This window comes from Malania oleifera, chromosome 4 (genome assembly GCF_029873635.1).
Source record: "Malania oleifera isolate guangnan ecotype guangnan chromosome 4, ASM2987363v1, whole genome shotgun sequence".
In the NCBI taxonomy this organism is placed as follows: domain Eukaryota; kingdom Viridiplantae; phylum Streptophyta; class Magnoliopsida; order Santalales; family Ximeniaceae; genus Malania; species Malania oleifera.
The window spans coordinates 109,931,032-109,958,841 of record NC_080420.1 but is presented as its reverse complement, the minus strand read 5'-3'; the positions used below and the strand labels follow the sequence as shown (position 1 = coordinate 109,958,841).

Here is a 27,810-nt window from a genome sequence, read left to right as displayed (position 1 = left end):
GAAAAGAAATACTTCAGATCATTCTCCTATCATTTTATAGCTGTGTGCGAATATGGAGAGGTATGGGCCAGCGCCTTTTAGGTTTCAAAACATGTGGACGTTGCACGGGAATTTTTTGGAAATGGTTGAATCATCTTGGAAAGAACACATTGTGGCAGATTCAGTATTGTGTAAATTGGCGGGTAAATTGAAAAGGTTAAAACAAAGACTTAGGGTGTGGAATAAATAGACTTTTGGGCGTGTTGGTGGTTTTATTCAAGAGTTAGAGGAAAGGGTGGAAAAATATAAGAATTTACTACAGGCAGAGTACTCGGAGTCAGTTGAAGAAAAGTTCCTTGTTTCTAAGGCTGAATTGGAGGTTTGGTATAAAAAGGAAAAGGCTAGGTTGGCTCAGCAAGCAAAATTGAAATGGTTGATTGATGGTGATCAAAATTCAAAGTTTTTTCATGCAGTGATTACGCAAAAAAGGCGTAAATCTTGTGTAAATTCAATGGTGCTCCCTGATGGTTCGATGTTAGAAAATATGCAGATGGTCCATAATGAAGCTGTAAATTATTTTGAGCAATTCTTGAGGTAAAATAGTTCTGTGCAAAGGTCAAATCTAGATGGTCTTATCCATCTGGTGGTTTCTGAGGAGGCTATAGGTCAGTTAAGGGAAGGACCGACTGAGGAGGAGGTTTGTGAAGTTATTTCTTCTATTTTCGTGAATAGTAGCCCGGGACCGGACGAGTTTGGGTCTTCTTTCTATATTACCTGTTAGAGGATTATTAAAAATGATGTGATGGATGCAGTAAGAGAATTCTTCAGAGGTGATATGTTGCCTCGGTATTTTTGTTCCTCTTACATAGTGCTTATTTCTAAAGTAAAGGATCCTCAATCGTTTGATAAATTTCGCTTGATAAGCCTTTGTAATGTAATCTATAAAATTTTCTCCCAACTCCTTGTTGGTAAGCTTTCGTTGGTGATGGGTGATGTAATATCTTTAGAACAAGGTGCTTTTGTGAAAGGGGGGAGTATTTTTGAAAATATAACGCTTGCTCAAGAGATAACAAAATTATTACATAGGCGGGTGAGAGGAGGTAATATAATGCTAAAGCTTGATATGAGCAAAGCGTATGATCGAGTGGAGTGGCAGGTGGTAGATAAGATTTTTCATGCTCTTGGTTTTCCAGACTGGTTTTGTAAGTTGATTCAGAATTGTATTTCTACTCCTTGGTTTTCTATCATGATACATGGCACGTATAGAGGTTTCTTCAAGTCCAAAAGGGGCTTGAGGCAAGGGGATCCATTGTCGCCGTATATTTTCATCATCATGGAAGAAGTTTTTTCTAAGTTAGTTCAAAAAAGGATGTCGGAGAAGAGGATTTTACCGTTTGCACATCCGTGTGGTGCACCTATTATATCACATTTAATGTACGTGGATGATGTTGTTATATTTGCTAATGCTGGAAAAAAAATTTGTTAGATGGATAATGGAGGTGATTAAGGAGTATGAAAGCTGGACTAACCAAAGGGTGAATAAAGATAAATCAGCCATTTTTTTCTCAAAGAAGTTGGGTGTTTTGAGGAAAGGAGAAATTCTTCAAGAAACTAGTTTTAGTGAGGGTAAATTTTATTTTACGTATTTGGGTGTGCCGATAGTGGATGGTAAATTGAAGGGCTATCATTTTGACCCTTTAATTCAAAAAATAAGTAAGAGAGTTGAGGGCTGGAAAAGTAGATTGTTGTCTTAAGGAGGTCGTCTTGTTTTGTTGAGACATGTGTTGTTGAGTATGTCATTACATTTGTTAACTGTTCTAAATGTCCCAAAATTGGTGTTAAAAAAGATACAAGGTATGTTTGGTTCTTTTTTCTGGGGTTTTAAGGATGGAAAAAAAAAAAAAAAATGAAATGGAGGGCTTGGAAGAAATTGTGTGTTCCTGTAGAGGAGGGGGGCATAGGAGTTAGGGACATTTCGGAAATGCAATGGTCTTTGTTCATGAAGTTTGGTTGGCATTTATTAACTCAAAATTCTTTATGGGCTAGATTTTTTAGAGCTAAATATGTGAAGGGAGGACATATTGCTCTTTGCAGACCTCATGGATTGGATTCTTCCTTTTGGAGGAAAGTTCTGCAGGGTATGCTTGAACTTTTAAGTAAATCTAAGTGGAAGGTTAGAGAAGGAGATATAAACTTGTGGTATGATAAGTTTCTAGATTCGGGACCTTTGGTTACAGAGTGTCCAGATGGTGCACATTCTCATATCAAATTAAAGGATTTGGTTATCAATAATGCATGGGATGTGGAAAATTTGCAGAGAATTTTGGGGTTTAATAAAGCGGAAGAAGTGATGGAAAAGGTGGGAAATCTTGGAAATTCTCCGGACATACTGCTTTGGCTCTCGGAAAAGGATGGTTGTTTTAATACAAAGTCGGCATGAAGTGTTATCAGAGTTAGAGCTCCAAAGTTTGAGTGGGCAAAGTGGGTTTGGAATAAATGGTTACCGAAGAAAATTGCTATCTGCATGTGAAAGGCCGCTTTTGAGTGTTTAAGTGTTGATGAAAAGGTGAGAAGGGTGGGGGTTTCGCTGGCTTCAGCGTGTAATTGTTATGAGATGAGGCAGCTAGAAGATATGGAGCAGGTGTTAAATAGGGGAGACTTTGCTACTGATTTTTGGAGGAAGGTTTCGGTGGAGGTTGGTGTTCCTTTCCTTAGACAATAAAGTTAGAAAGAAAGAGTCCAAATGTGGTTTAATAAGGCTTCCGGATTTTCTCAATTGGGATCATTGATGGGTTTGATTCCTTGTTTAGTAGTTTGGAGGCTGTGGAGAAGGAGATGTGTAGCTAGAATAGAGGGGAAATTGGAGAATAGTTCAGATGTGTGGCTGTCCATTAAGTATTGGGTGGGGGTTTTGAGCAGGAACATGACAAGATTGACTCAGCTAAAGGATGCTGATCTTCGGATATTGCAGAATCTGGAAGTGCAAACTGTGAATAAAAGAAGTAAAACTATGCAATGTGTGAGATGGCTAAAACCGGGGCAAGGGAGGTTGAAACTAAATTTGGACGGAAGCAGTTTGGGGAACCCAGGGCCGGCGGGTGGTGGTGGCATCCTTAGAGACCATACAGGTTCTTTTGTGTTTGGTTTTTCAAAATATTTTGGTTCTTGTTCATATAATGAAGTTGAATTGAGAGCTGTGTTAGAGGGAATAAATATTTGCAAACATTTGGGCCATACTAGTATTGATATTGAATGTGATTCGAAGATTGTTGTAAATTGGATAAGAACAAGTAGGTGCTCCTTGTGGTATTTATGGGATTTTTGGGAGCAGTTGATTGGTTTATTGGAGGGAGTAGACCTTTTGATAAAGCACTGGTATAGAGAAGGGAATAAAGTGGCAGATGCCTTGGCTCGTCAAGGTGCTAGAGGGAGGAATATGTTGTTTACAAATAGTAGTCAACTCCCTAGAGTTATCAATGAGTTATATAAATTGGAGAAGATGGGTACAGCTTATATGAGATATGCTTAGCGGATTTCCTGTTGGTTTTGGTCCATGCTTTATGTTGTTTATCTTTTGTTTGTTTTGTTGCGTGATATTTGTTTTGTAGGTCCTTGTTTTGTTTTGATTTGATTGGTTTTGTAATCTTATTTTGGCTGGATGTTGGTGTTGTTATTTGGGAGGCCTTTAAAGGTTTGTCTTTTGTTTCTCCCTTTAAATATCTTGTAACCATGGTATTCCTCTGCCAAAAGTGAGGGTTTATCAATAAATTAATGGAGGTCCCGCCCTTCTTAAAAAAAAAAAAAAAACCATGATGTATTAAGTGTTTTATATAGTTAGTATAAAAACAATTACCCCAAGACGATCTCGTTCAATACACACAAAGTTTACTAGCACAAGGAGTTGTAACTGTACCATTCCCAATAGTCAAGACAGACCTATTAAAACCTTGTGCTATAGTCCTACCATTGGTGTGTCCAATTTTATTTAAGACTGTGAACAATAAACTTATATTCTATAAGAACTTATGATCTAATCTTCCTTGTATAAGTCATACTCTACACACTAGATCGCCTACTATATAGAATGAAAGACACACATGTATAATCATTAAATAAAAAATGTCAGACAAACATTGCTCACAAATATTCTTATTAAAATGGAATAACTAAAGTTATTAATAAATATTAAAACTGATTACATAAAGCATATCTTTCGGTATAAATCCCTAACAAGTGTAAACAGAATGGAATAAGAAATTGAAAGGAGAGTATGATGAAGTTAAGTGATAAGTTTGATTTGGTACCTTCCATTTTCATTTCATTCTTACGTATCAACATGTAGTTAATTTTTTCTTTGAAAATAGGCAACTCATATTCTCTTCTTCGAAATTCAAAACCTATATAAAAATATTTTTAATAAAATAACATTCTATTAATTAGTAGCAAGAAAGGTATGAATATCTTGTTTTGTTTAAAGAGATTCATGTCTTATGTATTCCGTGCATATGTTTCCTTTAGGACATTGGCAAAACTAGTTAGGATCCTGTGAATCACTCATACATTAAGATTTTTATTCGAATATTATATTTTTGAAAAGATTTGCAATCACATACTATCATAAAAATGTTTGCTTATTTTGTTTTGCACCACTTTTGTGGTTGCACTACTCATGATTTTGACATCCAATTCACCCTTTATGTTTCCCTTGGAAATAGTTTGAATGAATTATACATTTTAAAAAGTTATGTTGTAAAAAAAAGTATTATTATATCACATTAGATAGCCCAACATTAAAATTGAATTATCTAAAATCGATAATTTACGTTTTGTTGAAAAATACATCAAGAAAATTGTGTCAAAATATTAAAATGTTTGGTTATGGTTATATGTGTTGATAATACAAATATAATGGTTGTATTAGTAGCCCTCTTGAGCAAATAAATATAGCATACTAAAAGTTGTCAATGTAAAGAGGTCAAACAAGTAGGTACAGTTATTTAATATTTCATTTTAGAATACTCAAAACAACTAGAAATATTCTCATTTACCTAGAATATTTGAGTTTATCCCGTTATTTCGCTTTTAGTGGGGATAAATGTTAAAATTTGTAAAACTTGTATGCATGCATGTGCGTGTACATCCACACGCGCGCACGCATACAATTTTTCGATTTGCTCTATCCTTGCCCTAGGATATTTTAAGCACCTCAATTAAATTGTTTGGCTAAAAATAATCCTGCACAATAAAAAGAGTTCAAAATTCCACCAAAGAAATGTTCAAAAGAATACTTTTGAAAAGAGTTCCAAACTCCAACAAAGAAATACCCGTAAAAGATATACTCTAAGACTTGATCAAGAAAATAGTTTTTTAGTGAAAAACATGTAGAAAAAATGGAGAATAGGAGCAAATAACCTTATTTCTAGGCAAATAGAACATCTTAAATGTATTAAAATTAAGAAAAATAAATTTGAAATGATGAGGTACACAAAATGGACAAGCACATGAACTAATGAATTATCTCTGAAATTAATGTTCAAATCCAAAAGTCACCACATATCAATATGCAATGAATGAAGAAATGATAATATCTTTATATTAAAATAAACTACAAATGCAATTTCTTAGAATTTGAATCCATATGCTTCAAGAACATGATTTCAGATCCCAATTGTTAGTTATGAAATAGAAATATAGTGAGCTGAATATTTCAAGAGGCATTTTCATGTCTAAATAAGTAGCGCAATTAGCAATTTTGCACTTCAGGCAAATAAATCTATAGCAAAGCCCTAAACAATTATGACTCAAACAATTCAAATCAAGGAGAAAGTATTTCTTCCATTAATATATAAAAAGTGACTCAAAAGCCTCATCCCAACGTGCAATTTGAGGTCAGCTGCATGAATCCCTTCTTGTGGTTCCACTCCTTACACGACCACTTAAAGGCCCATAACATATGAAATTTCAGCATTCGTTGAAAATTTTTAGCATTCACGCTCACGGATCTTTCATAAAAGAAAATGGAGATTTATTGCTACAATGGAAAAACTGAACAGCCTCTCATAAAATTTGAAAGTGAAATGAATTAGTTGTGCTGGAAGAATATAGATCCACCATCGAGCTGCGCTGGAAGAACATAGATCCACCATCGAGTTGCGAAATAGAGCTAAACTGGGCAAATTCCTTATCATGTGTTTCTTGCCAGGATTTCCCTAATAAGTTCTTTTGGAGCTGCAATATAAAAGTGAAAGAAGCATTATGATGAAGCAAAACATGAAGTCCTAATAGATAGAAGAAATTTCTTATATATATATAATTAATTTTTTTGCATTCTCCTTACCAGGCAAACCAGTGAACTTTTGAAACTGTACAAATGCTTGATTGATAAACATCTCTGTTCCAAAAACAACAGCAGCTCCAGATTCCTTTGCTTCTTGCAAAAGTCTAGTCCATTTTGGTGTATAAATGGCATCAAAAACCAGGGAATAATGGCTCAGAACTTTCTGCAGCAGAGGGAGAGAAATTAGTGTCAAGGTAAAATTTTTTAATTTACAATCAATAACCTTGTGCCCAATGCATTTTGGTGAAAATTTCATATGTAAGTTATCATGCTATGAACTATGCCAAAGAAATTGATATTTGATGCTCCATAAAAATATGGACGGACTGAAAAAATGCAGTTTAGTTTTTTATGATGCCTATGAAGCTTAATGCTACAAAATTATGATGCTGAATCAAATGGTGATTTCATGTCTCTAAAGGGTTTGATGCCTCATGGAAATTGAACGGATTCATTGCCTTTTGCTAAGAATTTGAACTTAGAGGTTCAGGAACCACCATTAGTTCCAAGATTTCACAAAGATATAATGCTTCTGTTTGTCATCATAACCAATGATGACGATTGTCTGACCCTGATCAAAATGATGGACTTGAATTGAAGACGTGTATAAGGTACAAAGGGCAAAATTCAATTGCAATGGGACATTCTGACATGAGAAATGGCTATAAAAGCTCCAAAGCATGCAATACGAATGAAGGAAGTAGGCAAACCTTAGATATGGGCGTGGCATCAGTTTTTGGTTTCATTCCCACAGATGTTGTGTTTGCAAGAATCATCCCGTCTTCCGGATAGAAATTATCTAATTCAGCAAGAGTGATGGCCTTTCCCCCAACTTTACTGGCAAGTTCTTTAGCCTTCTCTGGCAGTTGGAAGAAAGCACAAATCATCAGGTGATTTAGCAAGAAGGATGAAGTCCATGTTCATTCAAATGAGGCACCAATATTAATAAATGAAAAGCATATCGAGTACTCTTAAAGCATGCAAATTTTGTAGATAAAAAGTGAAACGCATAGTATTATTAATTTCACAGTGATGATGTGAATGAACCAAGAAATGAAACAAACAGAGACGGATAGTCCTTGTTAACTTAGTTCATGAAAATGGATGAATGGCAAAGCACATGGAAAAAGAAAGTGCAGGTTTTGTCCTCAATATCTGTTGAAATTGGTTTTATATTGTAGTATAAAGAAGACTGAGTTTCATTGGAAAGTTTTAAATGGTCTGAATAGCTTTATAGGGCAACCTTCACAATAAAAAGTGCAGGGCCATATAATATATGTATGTATGTATGTATGTCTACGTACACATACACACCCACACAAAAATATAAGTTGACACTTGGTACTTGAATACATGTATATGTGCAAACAATAAAGATCCCATTTTAGGAATTTGAATCTTCAAAATTTTCGAAGAGGTTCAATCATTAAATTTCAAATAGTATGATTGTTAAGGATTAATGTAGTTTGGTAGAAAAAGATTCATGTAGCCGACCTCACTTAGTGGGACTTAAGACTTGGTTTGTTGTTGCGGGTGTTGTTTTTATTGTTAAGGCATAACCACCTAAAAGGATTATTAATAATTCTTCTATTCAATTTCTATAAAATATAAATAATAAATATTAATGAGAGATTAAATAAAATCAAAATTCATTTTACTCTCTCTCTCTCTCTCTCTCATTTCTTTCCTATTCAAATACATTGTTTCTAGATAGGTTTCAAAGAGATCTCCAGGTTTGTTGCCTAAATATGGAGGTGATTTGCAATATATTCTCACAGCAAACTCATTCAAGTGGGGCCATATATCACCTTAAAGAGAGTGAATTATTCACACCTCAAGGCACATATTTTTCTGAATTTGTACTCTTTGCACCGCATTGCCCTAACAATAACATACTCCTTTTATAAGTGAAAAGATTTCTTGTCTATTTTGTAACATCAAAGCTTCTGTTTCATTATCTTGCCAATAGTTCTGTTTTAGTCGCGCAAAGAAAGTAAGAATGGAGTGAACACTTAGTGCACAAAATTCCATTTCAGCCTCCCATATTACTAAGTTATTATTGAAAAGGTACTTGACTACTAAAAAATATTGAAAATCTTTAAAAATAAAGCTTGGTTTTGGTTTTCAAAGAAGGAAAGAAGGAAGAGGTAGTGAGATACATCCACATTGAAAAAAATAAAATAAAATTCCAGTCCTATGCATGGGCACTCTACACGTCTTTTTAGACAAAGATGGGCCTCACATGGGTGCAATTGCACGCATCATCTGACACGCAAACATGCATGTGGCACAATGTTGTGAAATAACGCCTCTTACAACAATGCACAACGGAATAACAATATTATTGTAAAGAATCAAACAAACACTTGCAACAATCTAAATGATGATAAACAGAATATATCCACAACCACAGCAATATAAAGAAAACAATAATAAAGGCAACGACACCAGGAATAACGTGGTTCAGCAAAGCCTACATCCACGGGAGCAACCGGCAAGAGATTTCATTATGAAGATCAAAGATACACAATACAATTACATACAATGATCTTCTCTCCTTCTCTTACCCTCTCTCATTCTCACTTACATGTCAAAATATGCCCAGAAGAACATAATAACAACCCCTCGGAGGCTTCCCTCCAAATTCCCAACTGTCACAACGTTCCAATTCAAAATTTGAATTTTCTCTCGCAGCCTAGATGCACTCGTCGACAAATCACTGTTGCATAGCACAAAGTCTTCATACATATGCTTTTCTTCCTTTGTTTATGAACCCAAACAAGTATAAGAGCCACACACAAATACAACAATCTCGACCTTGGCGATTACACGCCCATTAGGAGAACCTGAAAAACATATCTGATTTCTCCACCTTGTACTTAGAATGTTCAATTGAGACCGTCTCCATTTCTAGCATTTGGAGACATGCACCAAGTCTAAGAAATGCCGCTTGAACTTGCCGGTGGTAGCTTAAGCTTCTACCATCAACCCTGATACAGTTGTAGATGCAACACCCGAAGATTTCACGTTAGGCTTCCAATAAGACCATCCCACAATAGTAGACACAAACACTATTGCAAGCTTTATATCACCAAAACCCCCTGCATAGTCTTCAACAAAACTAACAACTAACGAATCACTCTGTTACCTGCAAAAACACCCCATTGCACAATCATGAGGAACCTTTGACATATCCCGAACATCACAGCTTGTCCTTGGGTACTGAGCAGTAGACATTCCATATTGATTCTCCACAGAACCCTCTTGAGACAGCAAACAAAGTCTCCCTGCGATTCCATCCATAAAGCCACCTTGAGATAACACCAATCTCTTTGTAGCCTTGTCCACAAAACCACCCTGAGATAACACTAATCTCCCTACAGTTTTTTCCATGCAAATCAGCAAAATAAGACCCATCTTGGCTGTACCCAAAACATTCATGTTAAAACCTTTCAACAGAGTTCCTAACTGATTAGCCTCAGTTAAAGCCATCTTAGCCAATAACATGTCATTCACACATAACAAATACATCACTCCACTGCATACTATCACCCTCTTCCATACTAGAAGTCTCACCAACTCATACACTTGGTACATATGCAATACATCCATTTTCTCTACCATAGCACTCATTCACCTTTTTTCCTAAAAATAGTAGAAACCTTGCTGCTAGTAATAATGAATACATAAAACTCCAGAGTGCCAAATTTATACCTGAGTGGTGGTCTGATAATGCACATGGGCCCACCGTGATTATGTAGGTCTCCCGAGCTGAAACTCCCTGCAATATGAATTATGTCATCTCTGCTCTGAGTCTGTTGCTCTACTTGCATCACATGCCCATTCATACCGTGATACTGTTGACCCAAGATAGAATCCTCACATTTCTGCCCAGAGTCTCTAACTCCACCTAAATAACATGATTGCTGCTGCTGCTGCTGCTGCTGCTGCTGCTGCAGTTTTTTGGCATTTGTTTCTCTTCCTTTACTTGAGTATGCTGCCCCATGACTCTTATCATCAAAAGCCATGTGCTCGATCACCCATTTTTTTTCCACAGGATCACCTAACTTGTACCCACCTTTCTTATACCCCAAAAAAGTGTATTATCTGAACATCACACCAAGCCTAGATCCTCCATCACTAGAATAGTGCACCAGTGGATATCCACTCAAAACCGAGTAGTCTACCGCAAAACCTGCCCACAATTCACCTGCAACTTTCCCATCTAGTAATATCTTTGGCAATTAGTCGCACGAGAAACGCGCCATACTCACTGACTTCACCAAGAAGTACCCTGCAAGCCTTGCATATGATCTGCCATGCTCATAAAACTCCTTGAACAAAACCAGCGTATTTAGCTCCAAGTTTGACTTGAGAATCTCTCTCCTGGTCTGGTTCTCCACCTTAGCCACTGCATAAAGTACACCAAGACCCTTCGTGATAAACACATGAAATACATATGTCTATCCCCTAATGCTACCATCATTAGTTCCCAAACATATGAATACATGTGGTCACCCATATGCATTAACTGCGTATGCCATAAGATATCTGACTCAGACTCAACAGATGCAACTCCACCTACAGCCGTAACACCTTGTAGTGCATAGATATTTCCTACTACTTTTTCTCCTTTCATCACTATCAAGTCGCCTTCACACACTTTCATTTCTCCACTTTTAGACTTATAACAATATCCATTGCAGTCTAAAGTACCCAATAAAATAACATTCATCCTTAGACCCAATTCATACTTTACATCACATATGACTTTTACAACACCATCATACATTCTGATTTTGATATTTCCAATAACAAATATTTTGCATGAAATATCATTTTCCATCAAAATACAACCAGCATAAACTAACCTGTAGGTGTCAAACCTTTTTCTAGGATAAAAGCATCTGGTATCTAAGATCCAAGAATCACTTGTGAGGCACTCCGAACCCGATGAAACACATAGCATATCTCCATCACTGCATTCTGAATCTTCCTCCACTACACTTGCAGATTTTGACGAACCCTTAGACATATATCGGCATTCCTGATGAAACATATAGCATATCTCCATCACTGCATTCTGAATCTTCCTCCACTACACTTGCAAATTTTGATGAACCCTTAGACATATATTGGCATTCCTGTTTTCGCCAAACTAATGTTGTAGAATCCTCATCCATGACATGATACCACACATCATTAGCCAAACAAAGTCGAATGATTGCTCCCAATTCATTCCAAGTCGCTACATCCATGCTATCCAATTGAATTCTGTATATAACTTTCACCATACTTTGCTACACCAAGAGATCCTTTAGTGCAAAGGCCATTTCAACTTCGCTCTGATACCAATTTGTTGTGAAATAACGCCTCTTACAACAACGCACAACGGAATAACAATATTGGTGTAAAGAATCAAACAAGCACTTGCAACAATCTAAATGGTGATAAACAGAATATATATTTTCAACCACAGCAGTATAAAGAAAACAATAATAAAGGCAACGACACCAGGAATAACGTGGTTCGGCAAAGCCTACATCCACGGGAGCAATCGACAATAGATTTCACTATGAAGATCAAAGATACACAATACAATTACAAACAATGATCTTATCTCCTTCTTTTACCCTCTCTCATTTTCTCTTACACGTCAAAATATTCCTAGAAGAACATAAATAACAACCCCTTGGAGGCTTCCCTCCGAATCCCCAACTGTCACAATATTCTAATTCAAAATTTGAATTTTCTCTCGTAGCCCAGATGCACTTGCCGACGATCGAGAGAACTCCACTCGTCGACTAGTACGGCCACTTGTCGACGAGTCCCTGAATTTCTGAGATTTTTTGACTCTCGGTATCTACTTGTCGACGAGCACAGGGCACTCATTGATGAGTCACTGCTGCACAGCACAAAGTCTTCATCCATATGCTTTTCTTCCTTTGTTTATGAACCCCAACAAGTACAAGAGCCACACATAAATACAACACACAATGTGGCACATTTCACCTTTTGCATATACTTAAAAGCGAAAGGAGCAATTTAGGTGCATAAATTTATGTAGCAGATGGCTCAAGCTGTGCAATCTGGTCATTCAAACTAAATAACATGGTGCAAATTTAAATCTGTCCAATTGATGCAACCACTTGAAAGGCCACAACAAAGCCTATAGATATGAACAGACTTGGCTATAGAGCATAGAAAATACTACAAGCAAATACTACAAAGAGAGAGCAATATTGCAAGCAAATATCTTCCTTCTTCAACTAGTTCTTACTTTCTCTTGGAAAACACATCAACCTTCTCCAATTAGTTCTTATTTTCTTTTCATAGACACATCTATAATTTTGTCCACTACAGGGAAAATTAATTTAGAACTAAAGTCTTGTTTCTCCTATGATTATTCAAGGGCGCAACATCTTTGTTTATGCAAATGTGGATGGGCATAGGAGAATTTTTTTTAAAAAAAGGAGATAATTTTGAATTCTAGATCGCTTACATACCATGTCTCTATAGCAAGGAAATTGTGGAGGATTTGCAAGATGCCTATATTAAGGAGCTTGCCTTTTGATTTAGAAAATTTAACATTTGGAATTCTGACAACTAGATTTATGAAGCCTTTGAGTTTGATGTTGAAGCACAAGAACAGCCATGCACTTTGAGCCTTCTTGCCTACAATTCTAAACATTTCTCATTTGATCTAATCAAATTCACATTTGCTCATCTACTTTTGTGAGGTTTTGGGTTTGTTATTTTTGGATTATAAGTTTGTGAGCTGTGTCATTGTATCTTCATTTATGGGCAAATCTTGTTATTGGGTGAGAGAATGTGTTATGATGGAGATTAAGAATCTTAAGTAGGGAAATAACTCATTGGTGGTTAGTGGGGAACTCAAACTTCTAATATGAGGTTGATGCTAATAATAGCAAAAATTGACCATTGTCCTATGAATTGGTGAGAGATCCCAAAGGGCATCCCTAGAGCCCATGGATTTTATTTTAGTAGAGGAGGGAGTAACCTAGTCATTAATGTTGATTGGACCTTATGAAGATGTAACCCACTATAATTCCAAGGGTCACTCCTGTTGAGAATTGGAGGTGGTAGGGCACAACAAAAGACTAGCTCTTATTGATTTGAGGAGATAAAATAGGTGCCCAACACCTTACACTTGGACAGATGATGACACACTCACACCAAACAACCAACACCCTTACACACTCTAACATATTACACAATTAAAAATTACACTCAACACTCTTAGCACTCTCACTTACAGAGCACTTCCTTGCTGCCCACACAGCACACACTAACAATTCTTTCTTGTACATGCAGCACACACAATTTCTGCTGATTGTCCAAGATTGGAGCCTTAAGCTCCTTATATAGGTGCTGAAAGTGGTTGCCAACCAAGTAGAAATTTCTACGCAGCTCCAGCTGGTGTATCTAGATGGAAGTGGAGAGAATTCTAGTGAAGGAAGTTCTAGTGAAGGGCAGAGAATTATCAACAGAAAGGAGAAATTTCCTAGAAAGAGAGAGAAAAGAAACTTCCAGGAAGGAGAGAGAGGGAAGACTATTCTAGAGACTGAGATAGAGAAAAAATTCTGGATAGAGAGAGAATTTTCTGGAGGAAGAAGCTTCTAGAGAGAGAGAGAGAGAGAGTCGGAGCTCTCTGAACAACTCCCCATCAATTTGTGGCATTTTACCCATCAAGGGAAGCATATAAGAGAGACCAAGAGGCCATATGATAAGGAGAGATAGGATTAAAAACGTAGGCCACGTAATAACCAGTCCATAAGGTCATACTACACAATACACATGCAGACGGATAACATTATAACACCACAATGCCGTACAAGAAGAAAGGCAAAACAATATAGGTCCTATGGTATAGGCCACAGGTAATATCAGTAATTATTCTTTGTGAATATAACATCTACAAGATTGATTTATTCCATTTCATTTGATTTATTCCATTTCATTATCCAACGACGTAAGCATCGGAGAAGGCCTTCGAAGGCCATTGGGGTCTCCTAAGCTCATTTAATAGTGTAAAAGTGTTGGAAAGTTTCAAATATGTTTAGCCAACTTTCCTATTTTTCTAAGAGAATCTTGGATGTAAATGTGGGAATATCCTAGAATATTTAGTTTCCTTAGAAGTTAGCATCTTTGGTTCTTTCCTTCTATTCTTCTATTGTACATCTATTTATACAGACTTGTACCTATGTTATGATTAATGAGAATTATTTCCACAAGAAGCTATCCCATTCTAGATGTATCAGAGATAGGTCCGGCTCTTGGTCTTGTGTAAACCCTAGTTTCCCTTGGCGGCTCCAATCTGACCATAATCTCTATAGGGTTTTATTCCTTGTTCAACTCTACCCTAATCTTTCCTGTTGTTGTAGCCGTGACTAAACCCGAAACCAAACTTGAAACCAGACCTACCCATTTTGAACCTTACTCTGTCCAAATTACCAATATACGATTGAATGAGACCAACTTCCTGTAGTGGTCACAATCTGTCAGGATGTATATTCGTGGAAGAGGGAAGATAGGGGACTTGACTGGTGAAGCTAAGGAGCCCGAGAAGACAGACCCATCTTATGCTATATGGGATGCTGAAAATTCCATGGTGATGGGATCGCTCGTGAATGCTATGGATGAAGAGATTAGTGCTAATTACATATGCTATTCTACTGCAAAGGAACTCTAGGACAATGTGAGTTAGATGTACTCTGACCTTGGGAATTACTCTCATATTTATGAACTGTAGCAGAAGATCAGCATTTAGCAATACTTATCAAGGAGATGGCAGTGTAACAAGGTATTTCAATGTTTTAAAGGGCCTATGGAAAGATTTATTCAATGATTATGAATGGAAAAATCCTGCTGATTACAATCACAATAAGAAGATGGTGGAGAATGCAAGAATTTTTAAATTCTAGGCTAGACTTAATGATGAGTTTGGTGAAGTAAGGGGAAGAATCCTAGGAGACAGCCTCTACCCCCACTCGGGGCAGTATTTTCTGAAGTACGACGAGAATATTTTTGAAGGTGTGTGATGATGAAGAAAAAGGAGGATGAGACTATAGAAAATTATGCTCTACTTGCTGCCAATAATCCTACTCATGCTGCTGGTAACACAGATTTGGCTACTCCCAATATTTTTGCACAGCGGCCTTACTCTAATCAAAGGAGGTTGGAAGATAAGCCTCGAGCAAGGTGTGACTATTGCAATAAGCCACGCCACACTAGAGAAAATTTCTGGAAACTCCATGGAAAGCTAGCAAACTGAAAGAGCAACAAATCTAAACCCTCTGGCAGCAATCATGTAGCCCCTAAAGCCAATGAAGCTAATTTTTAAGTGCTAAGCAAGTGGATCATCTTCTTCAACTACTGAAATCTACTTCTACCTCTAGTCTTCCTACTGGTTCATTGGCCCAAATAGGCGATAACTCTAGTGCCTACCCTTGTTGCTTAAATCTTGCACCATGGATTATTGATTCTGGCGCATCTGATCACATGACCAGTACCTCACAATTGTTTCAATCTTATTCTCCTTGTTCTGGTAATAAAAAGATTAGAATTGTAAGTGGAAGTTTTTCATCCATTTTTGGAATAGGTTCTGTACAAATCTCTGAAAAAATAGAACTCAAATCTGTCCTTCACGTCCCTAAACTTGCTTGTAACCTACTGTCTGTTCTGTTTCAACAATAAACAAGCTCAGGGTTTGAGTAGTAGTACTAGTTCTATTTCTGTATGTGAACAAATAATGCTTTGGCATCTTAGACTAGGACATCCTAGTTTTCTCTATTTAAGACATTTGTTTCCTAGCTTATTTAAAAAAATGGATTGCAATTCTCTTCATTGTGATGTTTGCCACATATCCAAAAGCCACCAAAGCACCTATCAATCAAAAACTTATCATTCTTCCAAACCTTTTTATTTAATTCATAGTGATGTTTGGCGTCCCTCAAAAATCACTACTTCCTCTGGTAAGAAATGGTTTGTTACATTTATTGATGATCATACACGTGTGTTGGGTGTACTTATTAAGGGACAAATCTGAAGTTGAAATTTTTTTTTTAGGATTTTTATAATATGGTTGAATACTAGTTCTAAACGAAAATCATTATCCTTAAAATTGATAATGGTACTGAAAATTTTAACAAATGTTTAGGAACGTTTCTTTCAACAAAGGGTATTCAACATCAATCTACTTGTTGTGACACCCCACAACAAAATGGCATTGCTTAGAGAAAAAATCGCCATTTGTTAGAGGTTGTACGGGCCCTAATTTTTCAATGCAAGTTCCTAAATATCTATGGGGTGATGCTATTTTAACTGCATGTTATCTCATTAATAGGATGCCTACTTGAGTACTAACATACATCACTCCCCTAGATTGCCTAAAAAAATTGTTTCCTACATGTCGGATAACATCAGACTTGCCACTAAATGTGTTTGGATGCACTGTTTTTGTTCATATACCTACCAATCTTCGATCCAAACTTGATCCTAGGGCATAAAAACATGTTTTCCTTGGATATGCTCCTAATAAAAAAGGGTACAAATGTTTTAATCCTCTGACCAGGAAAATTCATATCAGTATGGATGTTGTTTTTATTGAAAACCAGCCCTTTTTTGGCCATAACTATCTTCAGGGGGAGAAAAAGGAAACTGAAGGACCTCTAAGCCTCTTCCAAATGTGTTCCTTGACATTGACATCCACTCTTTAAAGGGTCAGGAAACCGATACTTTAACTGGCGAAAATAATGGAAATCCTAGTCTACCTATACAAGGCATACCCGATTCACAAACAGGGGGAGAAGTACTATCAAATATTCCTTCATCTGAGCTTTGTGTTTATACCAGAAGAAGAAATCATCAGAATAATAGAGCTCTTTCTTCAAATCCAGAATCATCATCACCTACACAAGTTGGTCCTCCTTCACATACTCCAGGTACTTTTTCTTCTCTAGATCCTTGTTTTGATAATTCTTCTGATCTTGACCTGTCCATTGGCCTTAAGAAAGGAGTTAGAACCTGTACCACACATCCTATTTCCAACCATCTATCCTATCATAGACTCTCCGATTCTCGTAAGGCCTTTACTTCAAATGTTTTTCATCTGTTTATTCCAAGAACCATTCAGGAAGCACTAGATCACCTGGAATGGAGATTGGCTGTTCAAGAAGAGATGAATGCACTAATTGCCAACGACACTTGGGAAATTGGTGACCCAGCGGAGGGGAAGAAGATTGTTGGTTGTAAATGAGTATTTATAGTAAAATTCAAGGCTAATGGGAGTATAGAAAGGTACAAAGCAAGACTTGTGGTGAAGGGGTTCACTCAAACATATGGAATTGACTATCAAGAAACATTTTCTTCTGTAGCCAAGATGAACTCAATCCGTGTGTTGCTCTTTCTAGCAGCTCACTCTAACTGGCCCTTATATGAACTAAATGTGAAGAATGCCTTCTTAAATGGAGACTTAGAGGAGGAAGTCTTTTTGGATCTACCGCCAGGATTTGAAGGGAAAGGTGGCAAAGGAAAAGTGCGCAAATTGAGGAAATCATTGTATGTACTCAAACAATCTCCTAGAGCTTGGTTTGAACGCTTTGGGAAGGTAGTAAAGAGTCATGGCTACAACCAAGGTCAAGCCGATCATACTATGTTCTATAGACACACGAGTGAAGGTAAAATGGCTATCCTTATTGTCTATGTAGATGATATAATTCTGATAGGTGATGATAGCAATGAGCTAGAGAGGTTAAAGAAGATCCTTGCTCAGGAATTTAAGATCAAAGACTTAGGCAACTTGAAGTATTTTCTTGGTTTGGAATTAGCAAGGTCAAAGAAAGGAATTTTTGTTTCCCAACACAAGTACGTGCTTGATTTACTTGGAGAAATAGGTCTGCTAGGGTGCAAAGCAACAGAAACACCTGTAGAGTCGAACATAAAACTCCAACCAGCTAAGGCTGAAGAAGTGATCAACAGAGAGCAATACCAAAGATTGGTAGGGAAATTCCTTTATCTCTCTTATACACGTCCTAACATAGCCTTTGCAACAAGCGTGGTAAGTCAATTTATGCACTCTCCAGGACTCGAGCATTTTGATGCTGTGTACAGGATTCTAAGGTACCTAAAAGGGACTCTTGGTAAAGGTTTATTATTTGGAGGACATGGGAATTTACAGGTTGAAGTATACACTAATGTAGAATGGGCTAGAAGTATCACTGATAGAAGATCAACTTCTGACTATTGCACCTTTGTTGGAGGAAACCTAGTAACATGGCACAGCAAGAAACAAAATGTGGTGGCAAGGAGTAGTGCAGAGGCAGAATTTAGGGCTGTTGCTAGTGGAATTTGTGAAGCACTATGGATCAAAAGGTTGCTGGAAGAATTAAAGGTTACTAATTCACTACCAATGAAACTGTATTGTGACAATAAAGCTGTAATAGCTATCCCTCACAATCCAGTTCTTCATGATAGAACTAAACATATGGAGGTAGACAAGCATTTTATCAAGGAGAAAATAGATGAGGGAGTAATTTGTCTACCATATATCTTGACAACTAAGCAAGTAGCAGACATACTGACAAACGGACTGCCAAAGAAACAGTTTGAAAACTTCATTAGCAAGCTGGCCATGGAAGATGTCTTCAAGCTAGCTTGAGGGGGAGTGTTGGAAAGTTTCAAATCTATTTAGTCAACTTTCCTATTTTTCTAAGAGAATCTCGGATGTAAATGTGTGAATATCCTAGAATATTTAGTTTCCTTAGAAGTTATCATCTTTGGTTCTTTCCTTCTATTCTTTTGCTGTGCATCTATTTATACAGACTTGTACCTATGTTATGATTAATGAGAATTATTTCCACAAGAAGCTATCTCATTCTAGAAAAAGCCCTACTAAGAAGTCAAGGGATGTACTAGGAACATAGCCTTGAGTCCTACTAGGAAGGCAGGAACTTGTTAAAGGTTCTTTGAGAAGAACAGTTAGTTTACACATGTTGTCAGGCTGGCCCTGCAGCAAAAGTCTCTATGGAGATTGCAAGTAAAGGAAAAACATAATTGATCCATCATTTGGTTTGAGAGAGATGGACAACAAGAGACTCTGAAATATAGACGAAAATTGCAAATATGTTGAAGATTGGAGTGCCAATTGCATGCATCATTTTACTAAGATTGTTCTCCCTCCAACACTACGACACCCATAAAATTCTAGTTTGCACTTGATGTTTTCATTTGATTTCTTGCATCAATGGTATAGGAGTGTATAATATTTTTCATTGGAACACCAACTGTATCAAACTCTTTCTCCATATTACATGTTCAATTTTTTTAACAAACCTAGAAAGGAGTTATCAACCAAGGTTGCTTTCACTGTTGCGGTCTATCAATTGTTAATTCAGGCATACATAGGACAAGCTAGTTATCTATCTCAACATCATGTTACTGAAGATGACTACAAAACTAGATTTTATGTATCTATACTGTACTAAAGAAACTAAGATGGCTAGTTCTGGAAATAGCTATACTTACTGCCATACTGAGAAGCCAAGCCTCCATTGTTAGAACTTTTCAATCATTAAACAATTTTTAGCTCTTGATTGAAATCCAAAATCAAAATAGGCCCACTTACGAAGACAAAATAGGCCTACTTGGCAAAATAGCCAAGTACAAAAGGAAAAATAGGCCCACTAGACAAAATGGCCAAGTATCCAAGGAAAATAAACTCACTTGGCAGAATAGCTAATTAGAAAAGCCCAAATAGGCCACTAGGCAAAATAGCTAAGACGCTGCGTACAAAAGGCCAAATAGGCCCACTTGACAGAATAACCAAGTATAGAAGGCCACATGGGTACATAGGATAAATGGCCAAGTCTTATGGGCTAAATAGGCTCATTTGGTAGAACAACCAAGTACAAAAAGCTAGAATAACCTTAGGAAATAATTGGGTCTTTCCTGTGGTGATAACCTATGAAATACTCATGAAAGAAAAGGAGACCTAGGTCAAAAGACTAGAGGAGGTAACCTTGAGAAATGCATGGGAGAGAGAAGTCACCTCAGTTGTAAGATTAAAGGGGATAAACTTGGGAAATATTCATGGGCCACCTTAGTGGAAAAGACAAACAAGATAACCTTGGGAAATGCTCAATAGAGAGAAGGTCACCTCATTCGTAAGATAGGAAGGGGCAACTTTGGAAATATTTCTAAAAGAGAAGGCCACCTTGGTTACAAGACTAAAGGTGGTAACCATAGGAAATGCCCAAGAGGTTGCTAAGACATGAGGAGGCAAATTTTTGGGAAATTCACATAAAAGATATGGCTATTTTGGGTGGGAGATCCAAGGAGGTAAACTTGGGGAATGCCAATAAGGGAAAGAGGCATATTGGCTTTAATGCCTGAGAAGGCTCAACAAAAAAAGAGAGAGAGAGAGAGAGAGAGAGAGAGAAGAGAGGACTAACTTACTCCTGAACACAGAAGATATTCTTCTAGGATTTGAAACGATGGATATTTCATGAAGGAAAAATTGACCCTTTTCCTACTAGTTGGTAAGGGATCCCAAAGGGCATCCTGAAGCTCATGAATACCATTTAGTATTCATTATGGAGGAGTAACCTTGTTGGACATTATGAAGGTCTAATATCCTATAATGCCAAGGGTCACTCCGATCACGATCTTTAACCCATTGTGGGAACTGGGAAGCCTATAATGAGTGGACATAGGCACCAAGATTACGTTGAACCAATATAAAACAACCCTTACAAGTTACTTTTAATCTGTGGTTTTGTTTGTATTGTGTATATCCCAAAAGCAACTCAAACATCATCATTGAGGAAGAGTGCCTCCGCTTTGAGCGCCATGGGGGTCCTCTTCCTTTTCTTTTTGGAAATACTTTGTTATTTGAACTGGCGTGAGTTTTTTGAAATTAATTTTTAAAATTAAAATGGATCATCCCCCCACATAATTCAACCCATGCTTTGGGACTTGGGCCAGCATACTTAATTTTCTTACTAATATCCTTAGAACATGTACAATCATAAAGCCATGCACTTATATATCAATCATGAAACATGAAGCAAGACAAAATGTAAAAAGCAATATAGATTCTTACCATATGTGCGATTGGCGACTACTACTCTCGCTCCCTTTTCATATCCACCATAGGCAAGTGCCTTTCCTGCACCACCAGCTCCAATGACAACAAAAAGTTTGCCAGCCAAGGGTGAACTAGATACATGGTTCGTACTAGTTGAAGCTACAAAAGAAAATGTTGAGTTACAATTAGGATTCTAAATGAAATCATAAAATCCATCTTGTAAATCACAATAAAAACCTCGTAGCCCTTCCTCAATAGCAGCAATAGCTCCAAGATAGTCAACGTTATAACCTATTAACTTCCCATCATTTGGTCTCCTTATCATGCAACTTATAGCTCCTATTGCCTGTAATGATTTGATCAAGACATGAATTTAATCTGGTAGGCATATAGAATTGAAGTTTTTGGCAGGTAATATAAGAGAGAACAGTATAATGGCAGTGCACTGGCAACCATAGCAAAGGCAGTAAGTTATCAAGTACTTGTGCAATTGGATCGATCTCATCACAGCATTTAAGCCCAGCCTCTTTGTGAGGAATTGTATAACTGCAATCAAATTAATTTTCATTATTTCATCGGAAATAATAGCAATACTCGACGAATCTACAATGGCTAAATATAATTCATCTTTTTTCGAAACTCAATATCACAGGCAAAATTATCTATTGACCATGCACATTACAAACACAAGAACTTGGAAAGCTTAATGGATTAAAAAGATTGAAGAACTCAGAATTAATTTGTTCAATCAGATAGTTTAAACAGGAGAAAAAATTAGGAAACTATTTACTGAATGACCTCATAAATTTTGAATTTCAAGCAAAATTACAGCACGTGATCAAATTATAGAAATTTGGTCTAAGTTAGTTGAATTGATGCAAAAAAATTTGCTAAATCCTAAATATTTCAAAAATAATGTTTCTAAAACCAAATTATTGCTGCCCCTGTTTAGTATTAGTAAACTCTACCAACTTCACTTGAATACTTTGTTTTAATGTTTTCTCCCCTTCTTAATGATGTGGAACCCCTTAGTTTCCCAGCTGACTGTGTAAAGGAAAACCTGGATGCACAATCTTCCCAGGAAGAATCATGAATTGGGGGGGTTATACCATGATTGAATATGTTAAGAAAAAAATAGGGAGTTAAGAGAACTCAATTTATTTTTCTTCTGCGGACCATGGAATAACAACTTTACTGTAATCAAAATCTGAGCAGTTACAAATCTATGAACACAATTGCTCTAGGATAATTTAGAGTGTATAGCAATCACACTGCAAAAACTGTTGTTAAGGCTTGATATACATTGTTGGCACACAATCTAAGAACTTAAACTTTTAGGTCACACAACCTGACAGCTTAAGTTTTTAGGTAAAGTGATCATCTAACATGGTATCAGAGCTGGTTACCAGGAGGTCCTAGGTTCTAGTCTCATTGCCCGCATTTCTTATGTGGTGTTTAAAAAATTATTGTATTCCTTGTAATGGGTGTTATTTACTGTGTGTTTATCTCTCCACATGCTATCGGGCTGTACGTGCAGGAGAGTGTTTAGGCCTGATATACATTGTTGGCATACAATCTAAGAGCTTAAGCTTTTAGGTAAAGTGGTAATCTAACAACTATAAAATCAAAGCCAACATAATCAACATGCATCAAAGAATAGCATAACCAACTTGGCAATGCTGAATGTCCACAAAATCCACTACAAAGGTCACAAAATAAGTCACAAAATAATATGAAGTTACCAGATTTTTGTGCACACAGATCACAAGATAATGGGAAACCAAAACTGTCTTTTTGTGCATGTGTGTGCCCTTCATGTAAATGAGCATATGCACATCAGCTCGTGCCCAAGAGACACATGAAGACAGTTCATCCACACTATTGCAGAAAGTAATTAATAATAACTTCATAATTCAACCATCATTTTCATGACCATCAAGTCATATTTGTTTATTTTATATTTCCCTGAAATATATTCTTAAAATCCAACAATTCAAATAGTCAATAAATTAGATAACTGTTATAACACTTTATTTAACTTGTGTAAAGCTCAACAAACTAATTCCACACCCACAGATGTCAAAGTTTATACCAAATTTGAACATGAAATGTTGCTTATGAGATAACATACAAGAAGGGGAAACCATCAAGTTACTCATTTATACACACTGGATGTAACACAAATAATGAGGAATTTATATATTGTTAGGAAGGCACAGTATGCTTAAAATATCGCATGTGATAGTAACTTCCCAGAAGGAGATTTTACCTGTATCCAACAAAATCGGGGGATGAATAGGTATTGAGAAAATTTGGGACGCTATCAACCAACAAAGGCAAATAAATTCCATTAAAACCAGCTGACTTAAATGATGGGTTGTATAAATGAGGACTCTTGCTATGACCAATAGGATTTCCAATCACACCATGTACTTTTGTATCAGGACCAATCTGTCTGAAATTGTATAAATCCAACAAATCTTTTACAGTCGGTTGCCCAGGAGCTGATATTACTCCAGCCTCAAGTGTACCAAAAGTGAGAAATCCACCAAATTTGGCACAAAGTATACGTGAAATCAGACCTTTCTCTCCCATAACAAGTCCGATTGTTGGGACCTATATTATTAGACATGAATTATCAAAGAATTTTATGAAGACAATAATGTGGAAAATATCAGTGAAAGCTACAATTACAGTAAGAAAACTGTGAAACACATAGAAATGAGTTCTGTTAGCAACTAAATAGTTTGCAGATGCATGATTTGTTTTTTTAACTCTAAGAATGGATACTCTTGTCATTAACGAGGTCCCAAATAATATTGTGCTATGTTCTCTCTCTCTTTATCTATCTATCTAAATTGTTAGATAGGAAAAGAAGTTCATTGAGAAGAAGAAAATACAAAAGCTGGATAAAAATCTGTCTTCTTACAAGAAAAAAGTTATAAAAGAGCTGGCCTCAAATCCAGAAACTGTTCTTTCGCATGAAAATTAAAATTGTTGTATAAAGTCAACTATTTCATGTTGGTGTATTTTAATATTATTATATTATTTTATTGTTATCTTGGAAAAGAATCATGTACCTTGGATTGGGTAATGCATCCACATTTAATTATGCATGTATTTGATAAATGCATAATTAATTATATGAATTTACCTTGGATCTAAGTATGTATTTACTTAATATATACATATCATATTTATTAAGTACATGGAGAATGAAGGGTCATTTGGTGCCTATAAATAGACCCTTGAAGTATTAGCACAACACACCAATTTCTTCTCTTCATTTTCATCATATAATTCTTATCTTGAATCTAGAGAGTTTGGCGAACAACGAAAGGTGTTTTTAGTGGAGCTTTGGACTCCTCAGTTTGTGCAGAATTAGAGTGAGTTGTACAATTCAAATCGGGCTGTTGTATCCCCGGGGAGACAAGTCTTGAGGAGTTCTGCTGCACCGATTCGTGGGCTAAACCAAATAACCGCAGAGGGCTTGAATCTCCTTAAAGAGAGCGAGATATCCATACCTCAGCCTGTTTATGAATCTTGTTTAACATTCATATGTTTTATTTGTATCTAAATTTGTATCATTTTATATTATTAGTTTTCTAACAATTTTAAGCAGATTCAATATGGAGCCTACTGTTGAGAAACCGAGTGAAAATGTTAGAGATCTCAACAAGCCTTTTCGGTTTAAAGGAGCCCACTTCAAGAGGTGGAAAGGCAAGGTACTCTTTTACCTTAGTCTCCTCAAAGTTGCTTATGTTCTCACCGAGAAGGATCTAGAAAAGATCGACACTGAAAAAATGAATGAAGATGAGTTGGTCAATCACCACGAGAAATTGGAACAATACGAAAAAGATGAGTATAAATGTCAGTACTACATTTTAAAATGTTTAGCTGATCATTTTTATGACTATTATGATACTACTTACTCTTCCGCAAAGAAAATCTAGAAAGCTTTGCAGAATAAGTATGATACTGAGGAGACAGGAGCAAAAAAATATGCAGCTAGTCGATTTTTCCATTATCAAATGGTGGACGGAAAATCAGTTGTGGAGCAAGCACAAGACTTCCAAATGATAGTGGCAGAGGTTACATCAGAAGGGATCAAGATTGGAGACAATCTTGTTGTGGCTGGAATTATTGACAAGTTACCCCCATCTTGGAGAGAATTCCAGAAGAGCATGCATCACAAACAGAAAGATATGTCTCTTGAAGCCTTGATCACTCGAATTCGCTTAGAGGAGGAGGCAAGAGGGCAAGATGCAATTATGCAAGAAAGTGGTAATACCAATAACGGTAATACCACAAAGGTAATTTTAATTGCTTCCAAACATAATACTTTGCCCAAAGATCTTTTTCCTAAAAACCCTCGATTAAAGCCTAAGAGTAGAAATATGAAAAATAGCAGTAGACCTCAAAAAATGAATAGGAGCAACCATAATCAAAAGAATTTAAACAAAGGACCCCCTTACAAGCAAAACAACAATGTTTGTTATGTTTGTGGCAAAAGTGGGCATCTTGCTCGAATTTGAAAATTTCGAAAACGTGGGCCTTTTCCTCAATCTAATATAGTTGAGGAACCTTTTATGGCAATGCATACTGATATAAATATGATCCATAATATTGAGGGGTGGTGGGTAGACTCAAGTGCTAATAAGCACGTCTGTTATGATAAATCTTGGTTTAAGGTGTATACTCCTTTTAAGGAACCCAAAACTATTATACTTGGTGATTCACATACCACTCAAGTACTTGGAAGTGGTGAGGTTGAATTGAAGTTTACTTCTGGAAGAGTATTAGTATTAAAAGATGTATACTTTACTCCTTCCATGAGAAAGAATTTGGTGTCAAATTTTCTCCTTAACAAGGCTGGGTTTAAACAAACCATGGAATCTTACCAATATGTAATTACTAAAAATGGGATATTTGTGGGCAAAGGTTATGCTTGTGATGGGATGTTTAAATTCAGCATTGAGAATAACAATATAGCATCTTCAAGTTCTATTTATTTGCTCTCTTTGTTAAGTTTTTGGCATGCTGGTTTATGTCATATTAATAGTAGATATGTAGGAATCATGAGTGGTTTGGGATTAATTCCAAATGTAGATAAGGATTTTGATAAATGTGAATCATGTAGTAAAGCTAAAATAACAAGAGGGCTTCATAAAAGCATTGAAAGAAATACTGAATTATAAGACTTAATTCACACAGATTTGTGTGAATTTGAAGGGATTTTAACTCGTGGAGGAAATAGATATTTTATCACTTTTATTGATGACTTTTCAAAGCTTGAACATGTGTATTTGTTGAAAAATAAAAGTGACGCTTTTGTAAAATTTAAGAATTTCCTCCTCGAAGTTGAAAATCAGTTTGGTAGGAAAATTAAGAGAATTAGAAGTGATAGAGGTTGTGAGTATGAATCTTTTGAATTTAACTCATTTGTAGAATCCTTGGGAATTATCCATGAAGTTACTCCTCCTTATTCACATGAATCAAATGGCATAGCTGAGAGAAAGAATAGAACTTTAATAGGTTTGACTAATGCCATGCTAACAGAATCAGGTGCACCTCCTAATCTTTGGGGAGAAGCAGTTTTAACTGCTTGTCATGTATTGAATAAAGTGCCACACAAAAACACCAAAGTTACTTTGTTTGAGCTTTGGAAAGGGCATAAGCCTATTTTAAGTTATCTTAGAGTTTAGGGTTGTTTAGCTTTTGTAAGGCTTACAGACCCTAAAAGACCTAAATTAGGTGCTAAAACTTCTACTTGTGTTTTTCTTGGATATTCTATTCATAGTACAACCTAAAGATTTTTAGATATTGAGAATAATGTTATCTTTGAAGCAGGGGATGCAATCTTTCATGAAGAGAAGTTTCTGTTTAAAACTAGAGACAGTGGGAGTGAAAGTGTTAGTAATAATGTTGTTTCAGAGTCTAGCTCATCTACTCCTAACTTAAAGAATAAAACAAATTTTGAGATTGAACCAAGAAGGAGTAAAAGAGCTAGAGTCGAGAAGGATTTTGGTCCTAATTATTATGTCAATATTTTAGAGGAAAATCAAATTACCTTACAAGATGCATTGACATCGCCTGATGCGTTTTTTTGGAAAGAGGCTATGAATGATGAGATGAAATCTCTAATTTCCAATAAAACTTGGAAATTAGTAGAATTACCATCAGGTTGTAAAACCATTGGGTGCGAATGGGTCCTTAAAAAGAAACTCAAACCGGATGGGTCAATAGACAAGTATAAGGCTCGTTTTGTATCCACGGGCTATAAACAAAAAAAAGATTTGGATGTTTTTGATACTTTTTCTCCGGTTTCTAAAAGTACATCCATATTGTTAATTGCGATTGCGGCAATTTATAATCTACAAATTCATCA

The 27,810-nt window shown here is 36.3% G+C and overlaps 1 protein-coding gene across 1 annotated transcript in view; it reads right to left on the bottom strand.

The window, feature by feature from the left end:
• Positions 1-5,788: 5,788 nt before the first annotated feature.
• Positions 5,789-27,810, bottom strand: part of LOC131152910 (bifunctional 3-dehydroquinate dehydratase/shikimate dehydrogenase, chloroplastic-like) — a 36,865-nt gene continuing 14,843 nt past the window's right edge. Inside the window, exons 5-11 of the mRNA XM_058104865.1 lie at positions 23,692-24,038; positions 21,905-21,968; positions 21,660-21,768; positions 21,438-21,581; positions 7,027-7,175; positions 6,317-6,479; positions 5,789-6,207 (exon numbers count right to left, since the gene is read on the bottom strand). Of these exons, the coding sequence (XP_057960848.1) occupies positions 6,164-6,207; positions 6,317-6,479; positions 7,027-7,175; positions 21,438-21,581; positions 21,660-21,768; positions 21,905-21,968; positions 23,692-24,038 (1,020 nt within the window). The 3' untranslated portion in view covers positions 5,789-6,163. The remainder of the gene's footprint in view (positions 6,208-6,316; positions 6,480-7,026; positions 7,176-21,437; positions 21,582-21,659; positions 21,769-21,904; positions 21,969-23,691; positions 24,039-27,810) is intronic.